This window comes from Dipodomys spectabilis, unplaced genomic scaffold (genome assembly GCF_019054845.1).
Source record: "Dipodomys spectabilis isolate Male_0828 unplaced genomic scaffold, ASM1905484v1 ptg000043l, whole genome shotgun sequence".
NCBI classification, from domain to species: Eukaryota; Metazoa; Chordata; class Mammalia; order Rodentia; family Heteromyidae; genus Dipodomys; species Dipodomys spectabilis.
This window is the reverse complement of record NW_024870720.1, coordinates 13,568,745-13,587,610: the sequence shown is the minus strand read 5'-3', so window position 1 is coordinate 13,587,610 and position 18,866 is coordinate 13,568,745. Positions and strand designations below refer to the sequence as shown.

General features: G+C 37.4%; 1 protein-coding gene across 5 annotated transcripts in view; it reads right to left on the bottom strand.

The window, feature by feature from the left end:
* Nucleotides 1–1,161: 1,161 nt before the first annotated feature.
* Dcun1d4 (defective in cullin neddylation 1 domain containing 4) overlaps nt 1,162–18,866 on the bottom strand; it is a 66,019-nt gene continuing 48,314 nt past the window's right edge. For all 5 annotated transcript variants that reach the window (XM_042678136.1, XM_042678140.1, XM_042678139.1 and 2 more), the window contains exons 9-11: nt 6,648–6,752; nt 4,567–4,669; nt 1,162–4,463 (exon numbers count right to left, since the gene is read on the bottom strand). In XM_042678136.1, coding sequence (XP_042534070.1) covers nt 4,408–4,463; nt 4,567–4,669; nt 6,648–6,752 — 264 coding nt within the window. In that variant the 3' untranslated portion in view covers nt 1,162–4,407. The remainder of the gene's footprint in view (nt 4,464–4,566; nt 4,670–6,647; nt 6,753–18,866) is intronic.

Below are 18,866 nucleotides of genomic sequence, written 5' to 3'. Positions count from 1 at the left end.
TGTTTGGCATGATTTCTAAGCAAAGCACTTCTACATATGGAATTCTTTTATTTTATTGTTTTGGTTGTTAAGGTGATGGGGAGAAATGTTATGAATACATTTAGACAGAGGGAAACAAGTTTTCTGCTGAATGTGCCCAAAGTGGTATTTTCTGGCTCGGAGTTCCAAAGATAGTTCTGAATCTGACTAATAAGTACTAACATTCTGAATACAAGTTACTTTTTACACAGAATTTGGAGACAGCCTTCAACAAATGATTTTGATATGATTTTACATGCTGCAACAACCATGATGCATATATCCTGTCTTTAACTGCAGACAATTCAAGAAAGATGCTGTCTGGAAAAAACCAGTCTTTCCCTTTAGAGTAAACTTCCTGTAATTTTCTTCCTTCATAGGTATGTATGTCTGTAATGCACCTCGGTTGAGTTTTTGTCTTGGGCAGACACTAGTGATTTATTCTCTCCCTTCTATCATATTCCAATTTCACTGCTGGAAAATGTGTAGTTCATTTCCATGTGAACTAACAATACTGTCCAGTAGAGCCCATCTTGTGCTATTTCCTATTACTGGGTAAGCATTCTTTTCTGTTGCTGGCCACATCCCAGGCTGAGAATGCCCAAATGCCTTGTCCAAACCTGTCTCCTCCCTCTCCTTCCCATCAGTCAGTGGTTAAGTTTTTCCCTTTGTTTCCACTCACTACTCACCATGTTCTCTCTTTCTGGGTGTCTGGAAGACTAGTCATTTCTGGTTTCATCCTGCTTTTTTTGGCCCAAATTAAAACAGTGTTAATTACAACATTCATTTTTCTTTATGTAGCTTTAAATTATTTTCAGTAGAAAAATGAGAAAAATCCAGGTGTGGTGGCACACACACACACACACACACACACACACACACACACACACACGTGCGCGCACGTACACACACACACACACACACACACGCACGGAATCTTAGCCCTTGGGAGATGGAAGAAGAGGATAGTGATTCCAAGGCCAGCCTGGTCTACAAAACCAAGTGCTACAGATCTGCTCAATATTTTGAGTGCTTGTGATCAAACTCACAGGCAGTGGTTTAGTTTAAAAAATAAAACATTTAAAAAGCCACTGCAAATGGATTTTGAAGAGAAAGCTAAAGAAAACACAATTTACAAATCAGTTCTGAAACCAAACACAAATACTTCTTTATTTATGGGATATCATTTTACATCAATTCAATTAAAACCTAAAAACAGTTCGCTGTTCTCAAGTTAGGTGGCATAACAATATTGTAGTTAAGCTGGGAGTCACAGGACTTGCACACTTGTATGATGTAATGCAAATACTGACGACATGAAGCATTCACAGTCACAGGCTAGCTACTGCTCATGTAACAGTAACCCCCAATAGAAATCATTTTATGAAAAAAAGCAACCCACATTTTGGTCTCATTTACAGATATTCTATACATTTATTATACAACATATGAAAGAATAAAGGATAAGGCTTACAGAGGTATTTTAGCAGTTGTAAGAATAAAAACCAAGGGCAAAAACTAACTTGTAAAAGCTTCCTGTATATAAATTTCAAAAGCACTGTTAGAATAGAGACCAAGAAGCAACAGAACTCTGTTGTTAAACCAGGATCTAGCTAGATTTGTCCGGTCAGGTTTATAAAAACATAACTCCCAGTTCATGCTTCAAAAAAATGTGCACGCAACGCTATAATGAATGTTTGTGACAAAAACAAAAACAAAAAAAAAAACCAATGAAATTTCTGACCTATAGCAGCAGTGAACAGATAATGACAGGGTATTGCAATGGGAACTCAAATATAAAGAAGAGAGAGAATATAGACTCAGGTACTACAGAACCAAGAAGGCACCCTCATTTATTTACACTAGCCATGAAGAAGTGCTCAATTACTGTTTCATTTTTGTGAAACTTGGCAATTTCTTAAGAAAAAAAGTGTCTTTTTACTACTCTGACCCTTTAACTTAAAAATAACTATGTGAAATCAATAAAAACCACGAGCAATCAGTAGTCACAGAGGTTTATTTTTCAAGGCAGTTTAGAGATTATCGAGTTTTCTAAATATGCTAGAGTATTCCTTCGAAATACTTTCACATCATTTCTCTATCACCAAAATGTTCACTGTGGATAAAATGTAACCATCTGTCACAATTGCTAACAATTCTTTTATTTGGGGATTAACTGTCTTTAGTGCTTAAAAAATTCTCCATTCTAACATAACTGTTAAGATAATTTCATCTATGATTTACGTTTGCTTTGAGCAAAACAGTAGTTAGTCAAATTTAAGAACTGTTCTCTTTAGTGTGATTTAAAATTTTTTTTTCTTACAACTTTATTGGAGTACACACCTGAAAATGAATCAATTCTCCACAGACCAGCCCTGTCTTTGGCCTGACTGACACTGTCTCACATACATGCATGCACACACTAGAGCCCTGCTTACACAGCAATTTCAGTGACTATGGCTTGCTAGCAACTTTTTATGTTCTGTACAGATAGTGACTTATGTAAGTACATACATATACTTATATGTATGTACATACTTATGTTTGTAAACTGGCATTAATTTGTAAGTTATAAGTGAGACAATAAACAGAAAAAGTTAAGTATTCTTAGTTGCTACTGAGTTTGAGGTTTGTTTTTGTTTTTCTTTTAACTTCTGGTTCATTTTACTGCAAACCAAACCTTATTACTTGGTAGAAAAAGGAAGAAGGTATATTCTACCATACCATGATTTTGTATATGCACACATACTGTATATACATACAAAATTTTCTTTGGTGGCTTAGTTGGGGAAAAAATAGAAAAATCAGAACAGCATCTGCAAAGAAACTGTAGAACCGTGGTCAAGAGTAGTCCTGTCTGTGTGCTTTACTCATTTATGCCATATTAAATCTGTAAGATCTTTCGGCCAATAAAATCTTCCAATCCCTACATACTCACGCATGGATCTTACAATTACAGCACTTGCTTGTTCAAATGCACGATGAGCTCTTTGCTTAGCTAAATTATTAGATTGTGTGTTTCCACAAAACTTTAGGGACTGAGCTAGCTGTTCAATAGCACCAGATAGTCAGGGTGAAAACATATCTCTATACATTTTCTCAAAAAAAGGCAAGGCAAAAAAAAAGAGACAAAATATAAGCCTAAATTACCATGCTGTTTACTCTGACTTCCTCCTCCATATAAATAATGGCTATCACCTTTCTGTACAAATCACTCAGGTACTAACAAGAGGCCCCTCAAGGAAAGGTCCTAGTGTCTAACAGGGTTAGCGCAATGCTGGTGGTTTTGTGTCCACTGCCTGCAATGGACATGCTGCCAGGAAAAGCCTAGCATGAAGAAAGAAACAAACAAGGAACACAAAACACCTGTCAGAGTATTATTCTTAAAGAACAAAAACAAAAACCAGAAACAACAAAACAACCTATGAAATCAGACACCAAGAAAACTTAACTAAAATTCAAGCCATAACTACGAAAAGTGCTCTGCAGCTGTAAGTTGCTAGCAAACTAACAGGCTTTCATGGGAGGGGGCAAAATACATTTCACTTGGAGTGAGCCAGGAAGCACTAGCCAACAAACACAGGCTAGAAGAGTGCAAAGGAGGAGGGGAAAAAAATCATTGAAGAAAGTTCATGAGAACTTAAAATTCCATTTTTTTTAAAAAGGTGCATCTTAAATTTGTTCATTTGTACCTATATTCAAGCTTACAACAGTTTTAATATTAAAAATCAAAACCCTATACCTTGCATGTTGGAAATGATTTGTGGCGTGTTACATGTCTAAATCATCAAATAATGATCACTTTCACCATTTTAAAACACTAATATTGTCAAGTAAACCAAATAAACCAAATATTTGGCGTAGGCCACCTAAAAGTTATGACTCCTACCTCCTTCCAGAAGTTGGCCTCTTAAGCAGTAAGGTTAATTCTGGCAACGTTTGCCCACAGTAACAGTTGTTTTGTGTGGTTTTCTGAAATGCTACATTTGAGACCAAATGAAGTATAACTGGTTCCTTTGATAAAAGGGACTAGAAATATGCCACAAAATTATTTTTACAATACATTTTTGCAGAAATAATCTCTAGGTGAAGCTTTTTCATTTTATACACATATACAAAATTTAAACAGCAATATACACATAATCACAGTGAGGACGTTGGCAAATTCACCAATCTGTAGTGTAAATACAAACTGCAAAGCAGCCTTCCAAGAGAACAATGCTACACAGCAAGCAGAGCTGGCCCATTCAATAGCAAACACCAAAACATCCCTGCAAAAGGGAGACAGTGCAAGAAAAGCAGCATGCGCTTTGATACAAACAGCAATTTATGGCTAATGGGTGACATAATTGTGGTAACAGTGACTCTCTCGCTGCTATGCATAAAGTCCTAGGACATCTGTTTGTCTTTATACCATTCCACAAACTCGTCCAACAAAACTGGCCCTGGAGAGAGAGAGAGAGAAAAAAAAAATATGGCTCAGAGCATTTCCCTAGGGAGGAAGATGTACAATGCACAAGGATAGACCAGTCAGCACCCACTACTTACATGCTCCGTCTTCATCATAGTTGCTGAGGTCAAGATTAATTGTTCTGCTGAACTCGAGCACATTGCACCACTGGTCTTTGTTTATGACTTTATATTTTGATTGCTGACAGAGGAAAAAGTAATATGAATTATTGACACTTAAATGAACAAAGAGGATGGCTTCCATTCCTATATGAAACCAATTAGAAAAGTTCATGTAAGGTTAACTTTTACCACTCAAAATCAATCTAGGAGGATTGGTGAACAAGAGAGGAATGTGTCTAATCAAAGACTAGATGGCAATTTCACTACAAAATCAGGTTGGGACTTAACCCAAGAAGGTGAGCGTGTCAAAGAAACACAACTGTATGTCCTCCAAAGTGAAATGTCTAAACTCTAGAGCCCTTTCACGTAAAGCTGCAAGGATTAAGAGACAACTGACGTAATTTACGTAAAGCATTTCGTCTCATTCTTGGCACAAGTAAGTATAAAACAAAGAGTAAACCCTGACATGATCAGCACTGCTCACTACCCAGCTATTGGCTTGAGTGTCAGACAGCAGAGTCACTTGCTGAGACTCTGTGTAAGTGCCACAGGGGCCTCTGTGCTGGATGCTCTTGCTGTTGAAGAAAACTGAAAATTCAAAACTAGGAACTCAAGCCTTGAGTCAAATCATGAAAGAAATCCGAAGAGATATGAAGTGTTCTATTCTTATGTAAGAAATAAACTCTAATGGTACTTTAAAGTAGAGTACACCATATAAAGATTGGAAACTAAAATCTAGAACCAACGTTTAAATCCTCACCACTATTAAGATTTAAAAATACATCACTGAACAATATAATACATAAAAGGCAAAGAGAGTTGAGTCAAGGGTTTTGAGGCTATAAACACAAGAGAAGCTGGGTAAAAGGATTACTGTTATCTTCAGATAGAAGAAGAAAAATGAAAAGCAATAAGAGCAAGCATAGGCTACTAGGCTAACTTTCTAAGTAATTAAAAGAAATAACCAGTCTTGAAACAGCTGATGATGTTCCTGGAATTGTGCGGTCATTTCCTTACAGAAGTTCTGTCAGCTGAAGGACCTTCACACTCAGGCTCAAATCTTGTTAAGCTCACTGAGCAAGAACCCATTTCCAGTTCTATTCTAAATCATTCTAGCATATCTTGCGGAAGTATCAGAGAAATTACACTATATGGAGAATGGACCATTATGTCAACAAACATTTCTTACATTAAAACTGTTTTTTATAACTTTCCTTTGGAGTTCCAGTAATAATGTTGTAAGTACTTTTTAATAACAGACTTCAGAGTTAGGGAAAAAGATTTTTCTCAAAGCTCCAATATCCTCCTCTCCCCATCCTCCAATCCTTGCCAGCAAAGGGCATTTTCTAAAATGACTTAGGGAAGGCAGCCAAGAGGATGCCATGTGAGACACCCAAGTCCTCATACACATGTATCAGATAGCTGCAGATCCTGCGGTAGGACCCTCTAATGAAATCAGCTCAAGAACCAGCAGCCCCAAATGTTTGGTCAACAGAATGTGCTAGGTTGTTTCTAACACAGATCTGAAGACAATTTACATGAAGAAGATATTGTCAGTTCACACGGTATGGTACCGGCATGTTGTAAGTAGTCCCCAAATCATTTGGAGATAAGAACAGAATAGAAAAGAATAGATTATAAACTAGTTTTAGTAATAAAGACAGAGGGCTAGGTTTTAACCTTGTCTTATTAAAACTGTGAATTCATGCAGCCATAAAAGCAAGTAAACCTCAGTTTTCTATTATTACAAAGAACAGAAGATCTAAAGAGTAGTGAAGCTTCTAAAATGGGCTGGGAGATGAGAGGAGACGCAGAGCGGTGGCTATACTGACGCACTGTCACGTGGGAGGATGCATGTGACATGACACACACACATTCAGATGCACTCCAAGACCTCCAACACAACAGGTAGCTGCTGACTAACAGCAATTATGGCACCAAAATTCCTATAAGCACAGAAGTACAACAAGCAAAAGTTACATAAAATGGCTAAATAAAGTATATTTGGTAGTTCTAAAGCAAGCAAGCATACATTTGATAAAATAACAATTTAGTACCTCTAAGAACTGGTGAAAAACTGGAAAAAGGGGCCAGATTTTTCCTAATAACAGTCCCAACATGCATTTGGCAGTGTTAATGTCTAGGCTGCGCTGGTCCTTTTCCTGTTTAACAAACAAAAACAAGCATGAGCCAGATGTCTCTACATCAGAAAATCTAATCATTCAACTTTGTATTTTACTTCAGCAAGAAATTAGTAAGCTGCTCATTTACCATACACCATAAAAATTCTGAATGGGAACTAAGGGAAGCAGGTAGGCAAACACAATGGAAGGCTTGATTATTATAAGTAGTGTAAATATATATTTGTGAAAAATACAGATCAATTGAATGATTACCTTCATGCAAAGTCAATTATATAATAGCAGTATCTACAATCATTTCATGAGTAAAATAAAAACTTACAATTCAGTAACTTCTTCCTTTCATATTTAGGATAATTATTAAAATCAAAGTTGTTGATTCTAGAACTCATTAACTGGAGTTTAAGGGTCTTGATTTTCAGGCCTAAAAATCAGGTTTCCTTAATAAAACTCATTTTTCCAACTCTGTGTTTTATAGAATAAGCTTTCTTATACTCAAAACAGTCTAGAATTGAATTCAGCTCACAATAAAGGTGGAAGCTGTGGAGATCCTCTCAGAGAAGGTGTGTTTCCCCCATCCACCTACTATGGAAAGCAGGACACCCTTCTACACGGTCCCCCTAACCACTGCATGTTTTAGACATGGCTCCCTTAACACAATATCCCTTCACTAGTCACCAAGAGAAAGGAAAGCAGGAAAGAGATAAATATTGAAGAATAGAAAAGTTCATATATTTGTAATTAGTGATCTGAATTTCTCATTCCATTTTTCTTCTCATTCCATTTCTCATTCCAAGTTTCTTCTCTAGAGAACTACAAGTGGGCAGTTTCAATGGGAAGGAATAAAGGGGTCTGGGACTATAAGAAGTAACTTTATGCATTCAAAGCTAGCCTCCACATGCTATGTGAGCTACACTGGACATTTTCTACAGAGAGGGAAAGTGTTTGGCCATCCCAGTGTAGTGTATGCTGCCCATGACCACTGTCAGCCACAGACGCAAGCACACACACCTCTGACTTTAACCATGAAGTAAGTACTCTTTAGTGTACAGTGAACTTCTACCCATAACACTGTTTGTAAAAGAGAAAGACTGCAACAATACAGCAAATATTAAGGCCCTACTCAACAAAAGCAAAAAGGAGATGAAGATACAGACTTGCTGCTTAAGGAAGATGTACAGAGGTCTATCTATGGGTTGTACTTATCTCACATAATAGCTGGGTTAAATGGCGCCACACCACCCTTCTGTTGGAAGCCTGATGGTGATGGGGACATCTCGATTCCATACTTTTTGAATACTGGTGGGGGCCTCCTTCCTACAGCATTCTCGGCCTGTTCCCTGGCCGGGCACATGAGCCTGCCATATGTCTAGGTGGCACTCCCTCCCAAGCAGAAGAGGACAGCAGAGGTTACTGAAAGATTGTCTGCCCTTTGCCAGCCAAGCCTTGCTGGTTTCTTGTGCTTCAGTGCTACTATGCATCTATGATGCGCAGTACAAGCAAATGGAAAACAACCTTTTGGCCTATGACATTGGCAGAAGGCAATAGTACATCATACCATGACGCAATCCACAAGGAAAATGAGTGAAGTGTTGAGAAACACATGTGGCCCCACAGGGATACCCCAAAGTCCATTTGTCAAACAAAAGCGCATGTGCATCTAGACTGACAACACTGGTGCTCTAAAACATTTTCCTTGGCCAAGTGGCTACCCTCTCAAATTTCTAGTATGGCTCTGGTATATATTGTGCCTTCTTTCACCATGAATGCCTATTGTCCATCACAAAGGACATACACTAAAGTGACAAAAAAAAAAAAAAAAAAAGAAAAAGAAAAAAGATACAAAGGACCTGGACAGACTCTTGGCAACAATATAGTAATCCAACAAACCGATGATCACGAAGGGTTTCAATGCATTTGGCAGTGATGCCAAAACATGGAGGAAAGGCATCAGACTCACAGGACCGGAGAGCTGAACAGCACTCACTCACTCCTGCTCTGCAGGGTGCAGCCAGCAGCTTGAAATCACTAACACCATCTTCTGCCTAGCAAATAAGAGAGAGATATTATGGACGCACTCACAATCTGAACAGTGGCACCTCACGGACAACCGACAGTGCCTATGGGTGGACTTGTGGCTAAGTACGAGTAACCATACCTAGAAACGCTCAAAATTCTAGAAACAACTTGGTGGAGAGAGCCCACAGCAAACAGCATCAAAATGTAGACCTCCCAGGGGTCCTCTGACAACAATAAGCTCTACAGGCCTTCTAAGCAAAGGGATTCCCAATTAAAAGTGAAATGAATCTCCCAGGATGCAATCAGGCATTTAAATGCCATGAGTATTAAAATAAAAAGTCGTCACATGGACAAATACAAGGAGTACAGCACAGACATCCAAAAGCTCTTTGCATGAAATTGAGAGTACACTGTCACCAACAATCTTGTCACCATCTGCTTATGAGCTGCCAAGGAACAAGGGGGAGGACTAGTGGATTTTACATCCCAAGGTCAGAATCTAAGCACAAAGTGCCTTAAGACAGCCTGCCACAAGTTGACAGGCATCCCTAGAAGGCTCATCAGGGAAAAGGAAAAGGAAATAGAAACTTCTCTCCCTACTTAACTACCACTTGTATATACCAAAGTGTATACATATGTAATTCATAAAAGATAAAACTGTTAATATAAATAGAAAAACAACTTGTCATTTTTCAAATAATACAAACCAAAAAGATATGGATGTGCCAATCCCTCACAATATTCAAATGGACTTTATAACTATGGCTTTTATTAAATGCAGATTGAAAACAGCAGTTTCAAGGTATTGGTCCTCTAATAGGACAGTCACAAAGCCAAAGGGTCTCATTCAAAATACTCTATAGTAATCAGGTGCTGATGGCTCACACCTGTAATCCAGAGGGCTGAGATCTGAGGATCACAGTTCAAAGCCAGCCTGGGCAGGAAAGAAAGTCCCTGAGATTCCTATCTCCAATTAACCACCAGGAAACCAGAAGTGGAGCTGTAGCTCAAAGTGACAGAGCACTAGCCTTGAGTGAAAATAATTCAGGGACAGTGCTCAGGCTAAGTTAAAGCCCCACAACCACCACAACTACCACCACCACCACCACCAAAAAAAACATCTATAGTACATACTACATATGGAGTAAATAGGATGATACTAAGTGCTGATAACAGCGACTGCAGAGAAAAATGAAGTTTTATTAAGGACTGATTATAGAGTTTAAATATTAAAAGAAAATGTGCCTTTGTTTATAAAAGACCATCACACTGTAAGTTCTCCTGTAAGATTATGAAAAGTAAGCTCTTCTTTTAACTCTCAAGTGGCAAATGAACAAAGAAACTAAAACTGATTAGATAAAATAGTTAGATGATAAATAAGAGTTAGATGATAGATGATAGTTAAAATGATAAGATAAATAAATAAATAGATAGATGATAAATACCTACAGGTAAGCCTGATGCTACAAAAATAAGTCTATAAGGGCTGGGAAGGTGGCTCAGTGGTAGAGCGCTTGCCTTGCATGCATGAGGCCCTGGGTTCGATTCCTCAGCACCACATAAGCAAAAAGAAAAAAGCTGGAAGTGGCGCTGTGGCTCAAGTGGTAGAGCGCTAGCCTTGAGCTGAAGAGCTGAGGGACAGTGCCCAGACCCAGAGTTCAGGCCCCATGACCAGACCCAAAAAAAAAAAAAAAGTCTATAAATATTTAGGTATCTATATCTGGTATATTTGAGACCACTAACTAGTCAAGATAATCTTTCCCAATTTTTACTAAGTTTTAATAGCTTGAAACTTATAGCTATAAAGAAACATTAAAATAGTGAAAAAAAAAAAACTTCCATCAGAAAAAATAATCCCAAAGCTTTCTGAGAATAGTTGAACTCAAGAAATGATTTATCAGCAAGCATGACTCCAAACATGAACAGTAGAAACTGATTTAGAAATTGGTATGTGAAATAAGAAGGCCTTCAGACTTATGATGTGCATCATGGCATTCTCCTTTGGAACCAGAGGCATTACATAACACAGAGAAAATGTTGTTCATCTTGACATCATTACCTGAGGTAAAAAAGCACAAGGCTCTGAAGAATTCAAATCTTAGTACTGTGGGGTTCAGGTTAGGAAACTGAAGTTATAGCAAATCAGATTATGAATAGGAAATATATGTGTGTGTATATATAGTTAAAAGTACATAATAAAAAAGTGAAAAGGAATAAAACTCAATTGGTTGCCATCTTACTGGGGGAAAAAAATCAATCTAAAAAAATTATGGTCTTAGAAATGAGCCAACATTAGTTTATAGATAAGCTCAATTCTACACTTCTTTAAAATAAGAGGGAAAAAGACTGAGCATGGTGGTGCCTATCAGTAATTCCAGATACTTGTGAGGCAAAGATTGAGAAAAAGACAGCTTGAGACCAGCTGAGTTACATAAAAATTAGCAAGATTCCATCTCAAAAAGTAGTTAGGTGCGGTGGCTCACACTTATGAAGAGGCGGAAATAGGCAAAGTGAAGTCCAGGTAGGCCTGGGCCTAAATGCAAGATCCTATCATCCAAAAATTAAAGCAAAAAGAGTCTGGTTACAGCTCATATTGTAAGTACCTACCAAGCAAGTACAGGCCGTGAGTTCAGTTCCCAATACCTTGTCCATCTTAAAAAAAATTTTTTAAAAAGGTAACTCTTGATGAGTATTGATTACTGTCTTTCCCTTTTGTTTGCTACACTCAGATTCTATTACTCTGAGCACTACTTTCTGAAAATAATTTGCACTGAAATAGACATCTAGGGAACATCAGCGAAAACACAACAGCTACTTCCAAGTTTATGAAAACTTCGTTTATGCTTAAACTTCTTTAATAGAACATTGGTAGGATAAGTTCTATCATTATGAAAAATGTAAAATAAGGACACTGAGGCATAGGAGGTTAACAGTCAATATATGGTAGGTAGAGCTAGGATTTGAGCCAGGAAGTCTGATTTCTATCCTAAACTCTTTTACTATATAGTCCCACACTCCTTGGAAATTAATAAGGGAAAAGTCTACTCTATGCAGCTCTGTAATAGCTTAAGAGGAACCTACCGTTAAAATTACTTAAGACGTTCTGAGAAGTATACCTGTAATCAGATGGCCTCGTATTATTCCCATTCTTGCCCTCATTCAGGTCTACCGTCTCTTTATTTTGTAATTTAAAATTAACTCAGATTAGTGGAGAAAAATGAATCCAATGTTGATATTAGATTTCAGTTAAATAACAGGAGAAATTCTGTTGAACACAAGAACTGTGCCAAACTTTCCTTAGCAAGTCCTGTGAGTACCACTCAGAATCACTTCTAGTTTAACAGCTGTTGGCTTTAGTTTGTGGGACTTCATAGAGTTAAAAAGTAGTCAGTACCTACTGTTGGAGCAGTAACAAACACACTAAGGTGCTGACTAGCTTGATCTGGTAACAAACTAGCTTGTCACAAGATCATGTCTCAGTAGGAGTTAACCTATAGGGCGTCCAATTTGGCTTTAAGATGTCCTGAAGGAGTGAGAAAGCAAGCCACGTGCTCCTATTTCCCCAACACCCATCATGTCCTCCTCTGCTCGCTCTGCCTCACTCTCCCTTACACGGAAGGCCGCTTTTTCCCCACCCAGCATGCTCCTTTCTCCAATTATCCCACCAGGGTTTCTTTCAACTTCAGTGGTAGGAGTCAGCAAACTTCTCATGTGAAATCTGTCTCTTTTTATATCAGGCAGGACTGCGCTGTTAGAAACAAGCTCAACTGCTGTGGACAATGACAGCATTGTGAATTCATGGTCTTACCTGGCCCTTGATGCTCTGTTAATCAGCACATCACTCAATCCTGCATTTACCCAAAAGGCTAAAAGCCAACTTCTCTCTATGAAGCTACTGTAGTAGTAGCTTGCCTCCACTATCAGGAAGGTCAAAAATCAAATGCACTGATATCACTATTCACAGATTAAAATAAAAACACAACCAAGGAAAATTAACTGCTTAACTTAAAGAACTCCATACAATATCTGTTTAAGTAATACATTAACAATTTACCCAGTGAGGAGAAATGAATCCTATGCAGAAATATAGAAAGACAAAGTTGTAACTGTAGGAAAGAACTACTGTATGCACTTGGAAGTTTTATCCCTCTGCCATCCTCCAACAATACCCCAGAGATGATGACAGTTAAAGGAGGCTCCAGAGCTCTGTGGAGACAGCTGGCCTGCATGCCAGTGGCTGAGCTCAAGCCCTTCAATGCCCCCTGTGCTAAAGCTCTGCTTCATCATCTATACAGACAACACTGGGTGGAGCAAGTCACTGCAAAGGTTCCTTCCTCGTTTCTGAAGTGTCACAATTCTAGCACATCTACAAAACTATAAATAAGTACAAGTCAAAGAAAAATTGGAAAGAAAAAAGCAAGTACGCCTATAACTAAATAATACTTTAACTCGGTGGCAAGGTTCAAAAGGTGAGGAAAGAAATGATCACTCCCAGGGGACTCTAATTTTCATGGAGAAATGGTCATTTCTAGATACTTAATCACATTCTAGTATCGTATCATAGTTTTATTTTTAGAGGGAATATACAAAATCATCATTCTGGATATTTAATGGTATATCCCAACACTGCTTCCAATATAAATTGAGGATATTAAAACTGTCAGGGAGTTCATTTTTTACTGAAGCTGTGATTTTAAAAAGATCTGTGGTGTTAATTATAGCTTATTATACCTATGATTCATTTTACTAGTAGTAAAAAAAATAAAGTGGGGGGGGGAGAGAATTGAGTTCTGCTTTTAATCAACATCCGATTTCATTTAGAAACTAGACAAAATAAGTAGCAAAGGACTGTGATTCCTAACAGAGAGGAAGCTGGGAAGGTGGCTCAGTGGTAGAGTGCTTGCATTGCATGCATGAGGCCCTGGGTTCGATTCCTCAGCACCACATAAGCAGAAAAAGCCAGAAGTGGCGCTGTGGCTCAAGTGATAAGAGCGCTAACCTTGAACTGAAGAGCTGAGGGACAGCGCCCAGCACCTATATGATACCACCTTATTCTCAGAAGGCAGATTTTAGACCATAGTAAAGGAAAGAGAAACTCAACCAGAACCCATATGTTTTCCTGCTGAGTTAAGAGAAAACAGCTTGAATTTTGAGGCGCCAAAGGGACCTACTCTAAGAGGTCTCTAGAGTACACGGTCCAAGTCTTCAGGCAAGTACTGATCTGTGCACACGTGAGAGAAAGCAACTTGAGTATGGACAAAGTTGTATTACAACAACTGCACAGAGATTTCTAGAGCCTACATGAGGTTGTAGATAGATTATATTTAGGCCAGCATGGAAAGATCTCATAATATGCTGGGAACACTAAGGAGAATCCTCAAGAGGAGCTTCCTGACTTGTAAGGCTTAGTCACTGTTTGAATAAAAGGCTGCTCTGGGCCAGCCCTTTCAAAGGATCAAACTGATTATAAGTAAGGTAACTATTCACCTGAAAGAAAAATTAAAAAGGAAATCTAGGCAAAGGGTCAAAGGTTATAGCTCAATGTCAGAACAATTACCTAACATGAACAAGGCTCTGGATTCAATACCTACTACCACAAAAACAATCACACACAAACAGAAAAAAAAGAAAACCACCACTCTTTAAAGTAAAAATAAAAGGAACATAGCAGTCAATGCAGAATATCTAGCAACATCAAGAAAGGAAAGCAAATATGAATCATAATCAAGAGAAAAACCAACCAGTAGAATGACACCCAGAAATGACACTATGGAACCAAAAGAAAAGGTTTTTTTAAACATTTTAAATAAACATGTTCAGGGAAGGACAAGAAAATATTCTCATGATGAGAGAAACTCAAGATATAAAAAGACTCAAATGAAACTTCAAGAGATGAAAAATATGGTATCTGAAATGAAAAATAACCTTGTTGTGATAAACAGATTAGACATTACCAAGATTAGTACTGGAAGTAATAAAGAATTACCCAAAATAAACAGAGAAGAGGAAAAAAAGGCAAACACGGTATCAATGGCTTACAGGACAATATTAAAGCAATCTAACATAAATACCTTGTGGTTCAAGAAAGAGAGAAGAGAGAGAATAGAAAATATTTAAAGAAGTGACAGTCAAAAGATTTCCCAATTTAAACTAGCAAGTCACAGATCCAAAAAGCCTTAACTAAAGTGAGCATCAGAAAACTCTTTCACTACCATAATCAACTAACTTACAATCTAATACCAGGAATCTAGAATGTCTGTCTTTTTTTTTTTTTTTTTGGGGGGGGGTACAGATGAATGGAGTAAGGAGGTGGGAGAAAACAGTAATTCAATGTACACATGTAAAAATGGAACCAGGCAATTTGAAGGGATGGGTACAGTTGGGAGAGATGGGGGAGAATGATGGAAGGGGGGACATTGATCAAGAAGCACTGTACTCATAAATTTATATGTTGAACTGAAACCCCTTTGTATAACTATCTAAAGATAATAATCATGGAACATTATAATCCACTTTCTGAAATTCAGTAAAAATAGAATAAATGTAGTCAGAAACAACATAAAAAGGAAAAAGGAAAAGAATGATGCCAGACTTATCACCAGAAACTACATAATAATACATGAAGACAATGAGAAGACATCACTGAAAGAATAAAGTATTAACTTAGACTTTTTATCCAGAGAAGTATCTTAGCCAATTGAAGCAAAAATAAAATGTTTAGAGAATTCATCACTTCTGTATTTTGAGGAACTTTAAAGGAAGTTTTTTTAGGAAGAAAGAAAATTAGTATTAGTTAAAAATCTATATTAACACCAGGGGAATAAAGAACAAAGAAATGAGGTATACTGGGCAATTACAGCAGATATATTTGCTTATTTAAAACAAAAATAATGATGTATTATGAGAGATACAGTACAAGCAAAATGTTCACAGCAGCATAAAATATGTCAAAACAGAATGGAAATATATTGTTATAAAAGTTCTCATATTATTCTCACATTATACCTGAAATGGTTCAACATTGAGAAAAGATTGTGAAATTTATAAAACGCACACCATGAGGCCTACAATCACTACTAGAGATAATAAAATACAGATAGGGCAATAAGGTAGTAGTGGACATAAACCAATCATTAAAAAAAACCCTCGATTAAAAAGAAGGCATGAAAAGGAAAAAGAAATGTTGACAACAACCCAAAAATGATCAAATAAATATGGGAAAAATATCAAGAAAGAATATAAACCAACTATACTATTAATTACATTAAATGTAGTTTTAGCATCTCAAGACAAGTATTGTCAGGTTCCAATATTTGCTATCTATAAGAAAAATAAACTATTAAATGTTAACCAATATGCCACTAAGTCAAGCAAATTACCTAACTAGCAAATTGCACAACCACATAGAGATAACATATAAAACACACTGGAAACCAAAGATTTAAGGTATTAAAAAGCCAAGTAAAAGGAAAAAACAAAAACAAAAAACTTGAAATGCTCCTGAGGAAAAAAAAAATGCATTTTCCTGATAGCTATAAGGAAGAGTAAGAAAGACTCTCCAACAGGAAACTTTTCATTAAAAAAAAGAAAAAAATTCACTTTAGGGCTGAGGATATAGCTCAGTAATGAAATGCCAGGATAGCATATCCAAGACACCAGGTTTGATCCTCAGCCTGAGTGGCAGGGGGTAGGGAAAGAGGAGGGAGTGAGGGAAGAGTGAAGAGAGAGAGGAAGGGAGGAAGGGAGGGAGGGAGGGAATGGGAATATCTACTTTAAATATAAGGACAGAGGTAAGTTAAAAGTGAAGGAAGGAAAAGTGACAAATCATGAAGACTTTAGTCAAATAACAGCTGGAGTGGCTAAATTTGTTAATATCTTACAAAACCGACTATAAAACAAAGAATCAGAGATAAGGAGATATCATAATTTCATAATGATAAATGGTCAATTCATCCAGAGGACATATCAAGTAACAATACTAAATATGTCTAAACTCAAACCTTCAAATTACATGAAACAAAAAACCAACAGAAGTAACAGAAGAAATCATTAAAACAGAGGAACTCAATATTCTTCTCTTAGTAAAGAATAGGCCCTTGTTACTTTCTAATCTGTAATGATAGAGAAGATCTGAACATCACTATCAGCCATATTCTTCTTTTTAAGTACATGCCAAACACTCATCAGAGCAGACAGTAACTTAAATATACAGTTACACAGTACAGTCTCTGATCACAACAGAATTAAGCTACGTATTCATAATGGAAAGATTATCTGGAAAATAAACAAAAAAAATAACCAAAGTGTTTATAAAAGAAACCACTGGGCAAGTTGGAATGTATTTCTAACTGAAGATAAATAAACATCCTATACCTTATGGGATAAAGCTAAACCAAGCAAAGCAAAAAAAAAGTTTCATTAAATTTTTCTATGCCAAAATTGCTCTGGTAATTAAATAGCAATTAAATATGAAGGGTTGTTACCCATCATTACATAAACAGTTTCATTCATTAGTGAGATGTTCCTTAAAACAAAGGACTATACTGGTTGGTTTTGGGTGTATAAAGACAAAAAAAAAAAAAAAACAAACCCACAGAATTCCTCATCTACCAGGAAGATTAAGGCTTAAACTTAAGCTCTAAAACCACAAAGATTGCAGGGTTGTGTAGGCAAGGGCTACATGGTTCCTCCAGGACAGGCTGACCCAGAAGGCTGAATGGAAGTGGAAGCATGTGACTTGACTCAGTGTCTGGAGATGGACAGAGCTGTGGGTTCTAGGCATGACCAGAAGCATTTCTGCTTCTGGCTAAAAGACCAGGTGGCAAGGTGTCATCCAGAGCTAATAAAATTTCAACATAGATATGTACTAGGAAGCACCTTAGGACTGGTTTTTAAGGTCCTGGAGTAAACTACTGACTGGGCTTAAAGTCAGCATACCTTGGTTTGAGTGCTAGATCTACGATGTATTAACAAAAATAGCTGTTTCCATTTTCCTCTGTAAGCAGATGAAACCATCCTTGGCTATTCTTGAGAGTTGCTGTGAAGCAACGGGACAGCACACACCAGGAAGTGCTATGCTAACACAAAGGCTGTGCAATGGAAAGTAATGAATGAAGGCTTTGGGAAGTTCATATGGGCTGAAGGAAGAGGGATGACAATCTGCTGACACGGATACTGAATGAAAAGTGAAAGAATGTGGAAATAAGACTAATTTAAGAGTGCTCGTTCTAAAAAAAGCCACATTAAAGCTACCAGCACAACCATATTCACTGCATCATTATTTACCATATCTAAGATATGGAACTAAGCCCCTCAGAAGATGAATGAAGAAAATGTGGTATATATACAAATGGAATTTATGCTTCCATTAGAAAGAATGACACCGCCTCCTTCTAAGGAGATGGAAAGACTTGGAAAAAATTTTATTAAGCAAAGCAAGCCAAATCCAAAGAAACATCGGCTGCATGGTTTCGCTCATTTGTAATAACTTACAGTAGCTCAATAGCTATGTACATATAACCATATAAAATGAAGCTTATCAAAATGAACACCAAGAAATGGAAACAAGCTGTTTTTATAATATACTGTTTGCACCTATTCCTTTTTTTCTCCTTTGGTTTGTGCCCAGTTGTCAGTTTTTTATTTCTGTCCTTTGTCTTGTATTTAAGTTTATCTGATTTGCCTAAGGGGAAACACAAAAACAGGACAAAGGGTGAACCAATGCAATGGTGATACTCACTGGACACTACATTGGAAATGAACTTTATAACTGGGTGGGAGGGGAGTTGGGGGTGGGAAAAGCAGAAGAAAATGAGGGAAACACTGTTCAAAAAAGAAATGAACTCATTACCTTACTCATGTAACTGTAACCCCTGTGTACATCACCTTTACAATTAAAAAAGGGGGGGAGGGGTGCTGGTTCAAAGTAACAAGGGCTACAACTGGCAAAGCTGAAGCATAGGAGCCAAGAATGAGGAGGCCAAAGGAGCTCCTGTGAGTTGGACCACAGAGACTAACCCACAAAGGTTGAAGCCAGGCAGGAGTAAAATGGAACCTAAATCTAAATTATAGAGGATGACTTTGGGACAATTCTGACACTGACCAAGGAAGTCAGGA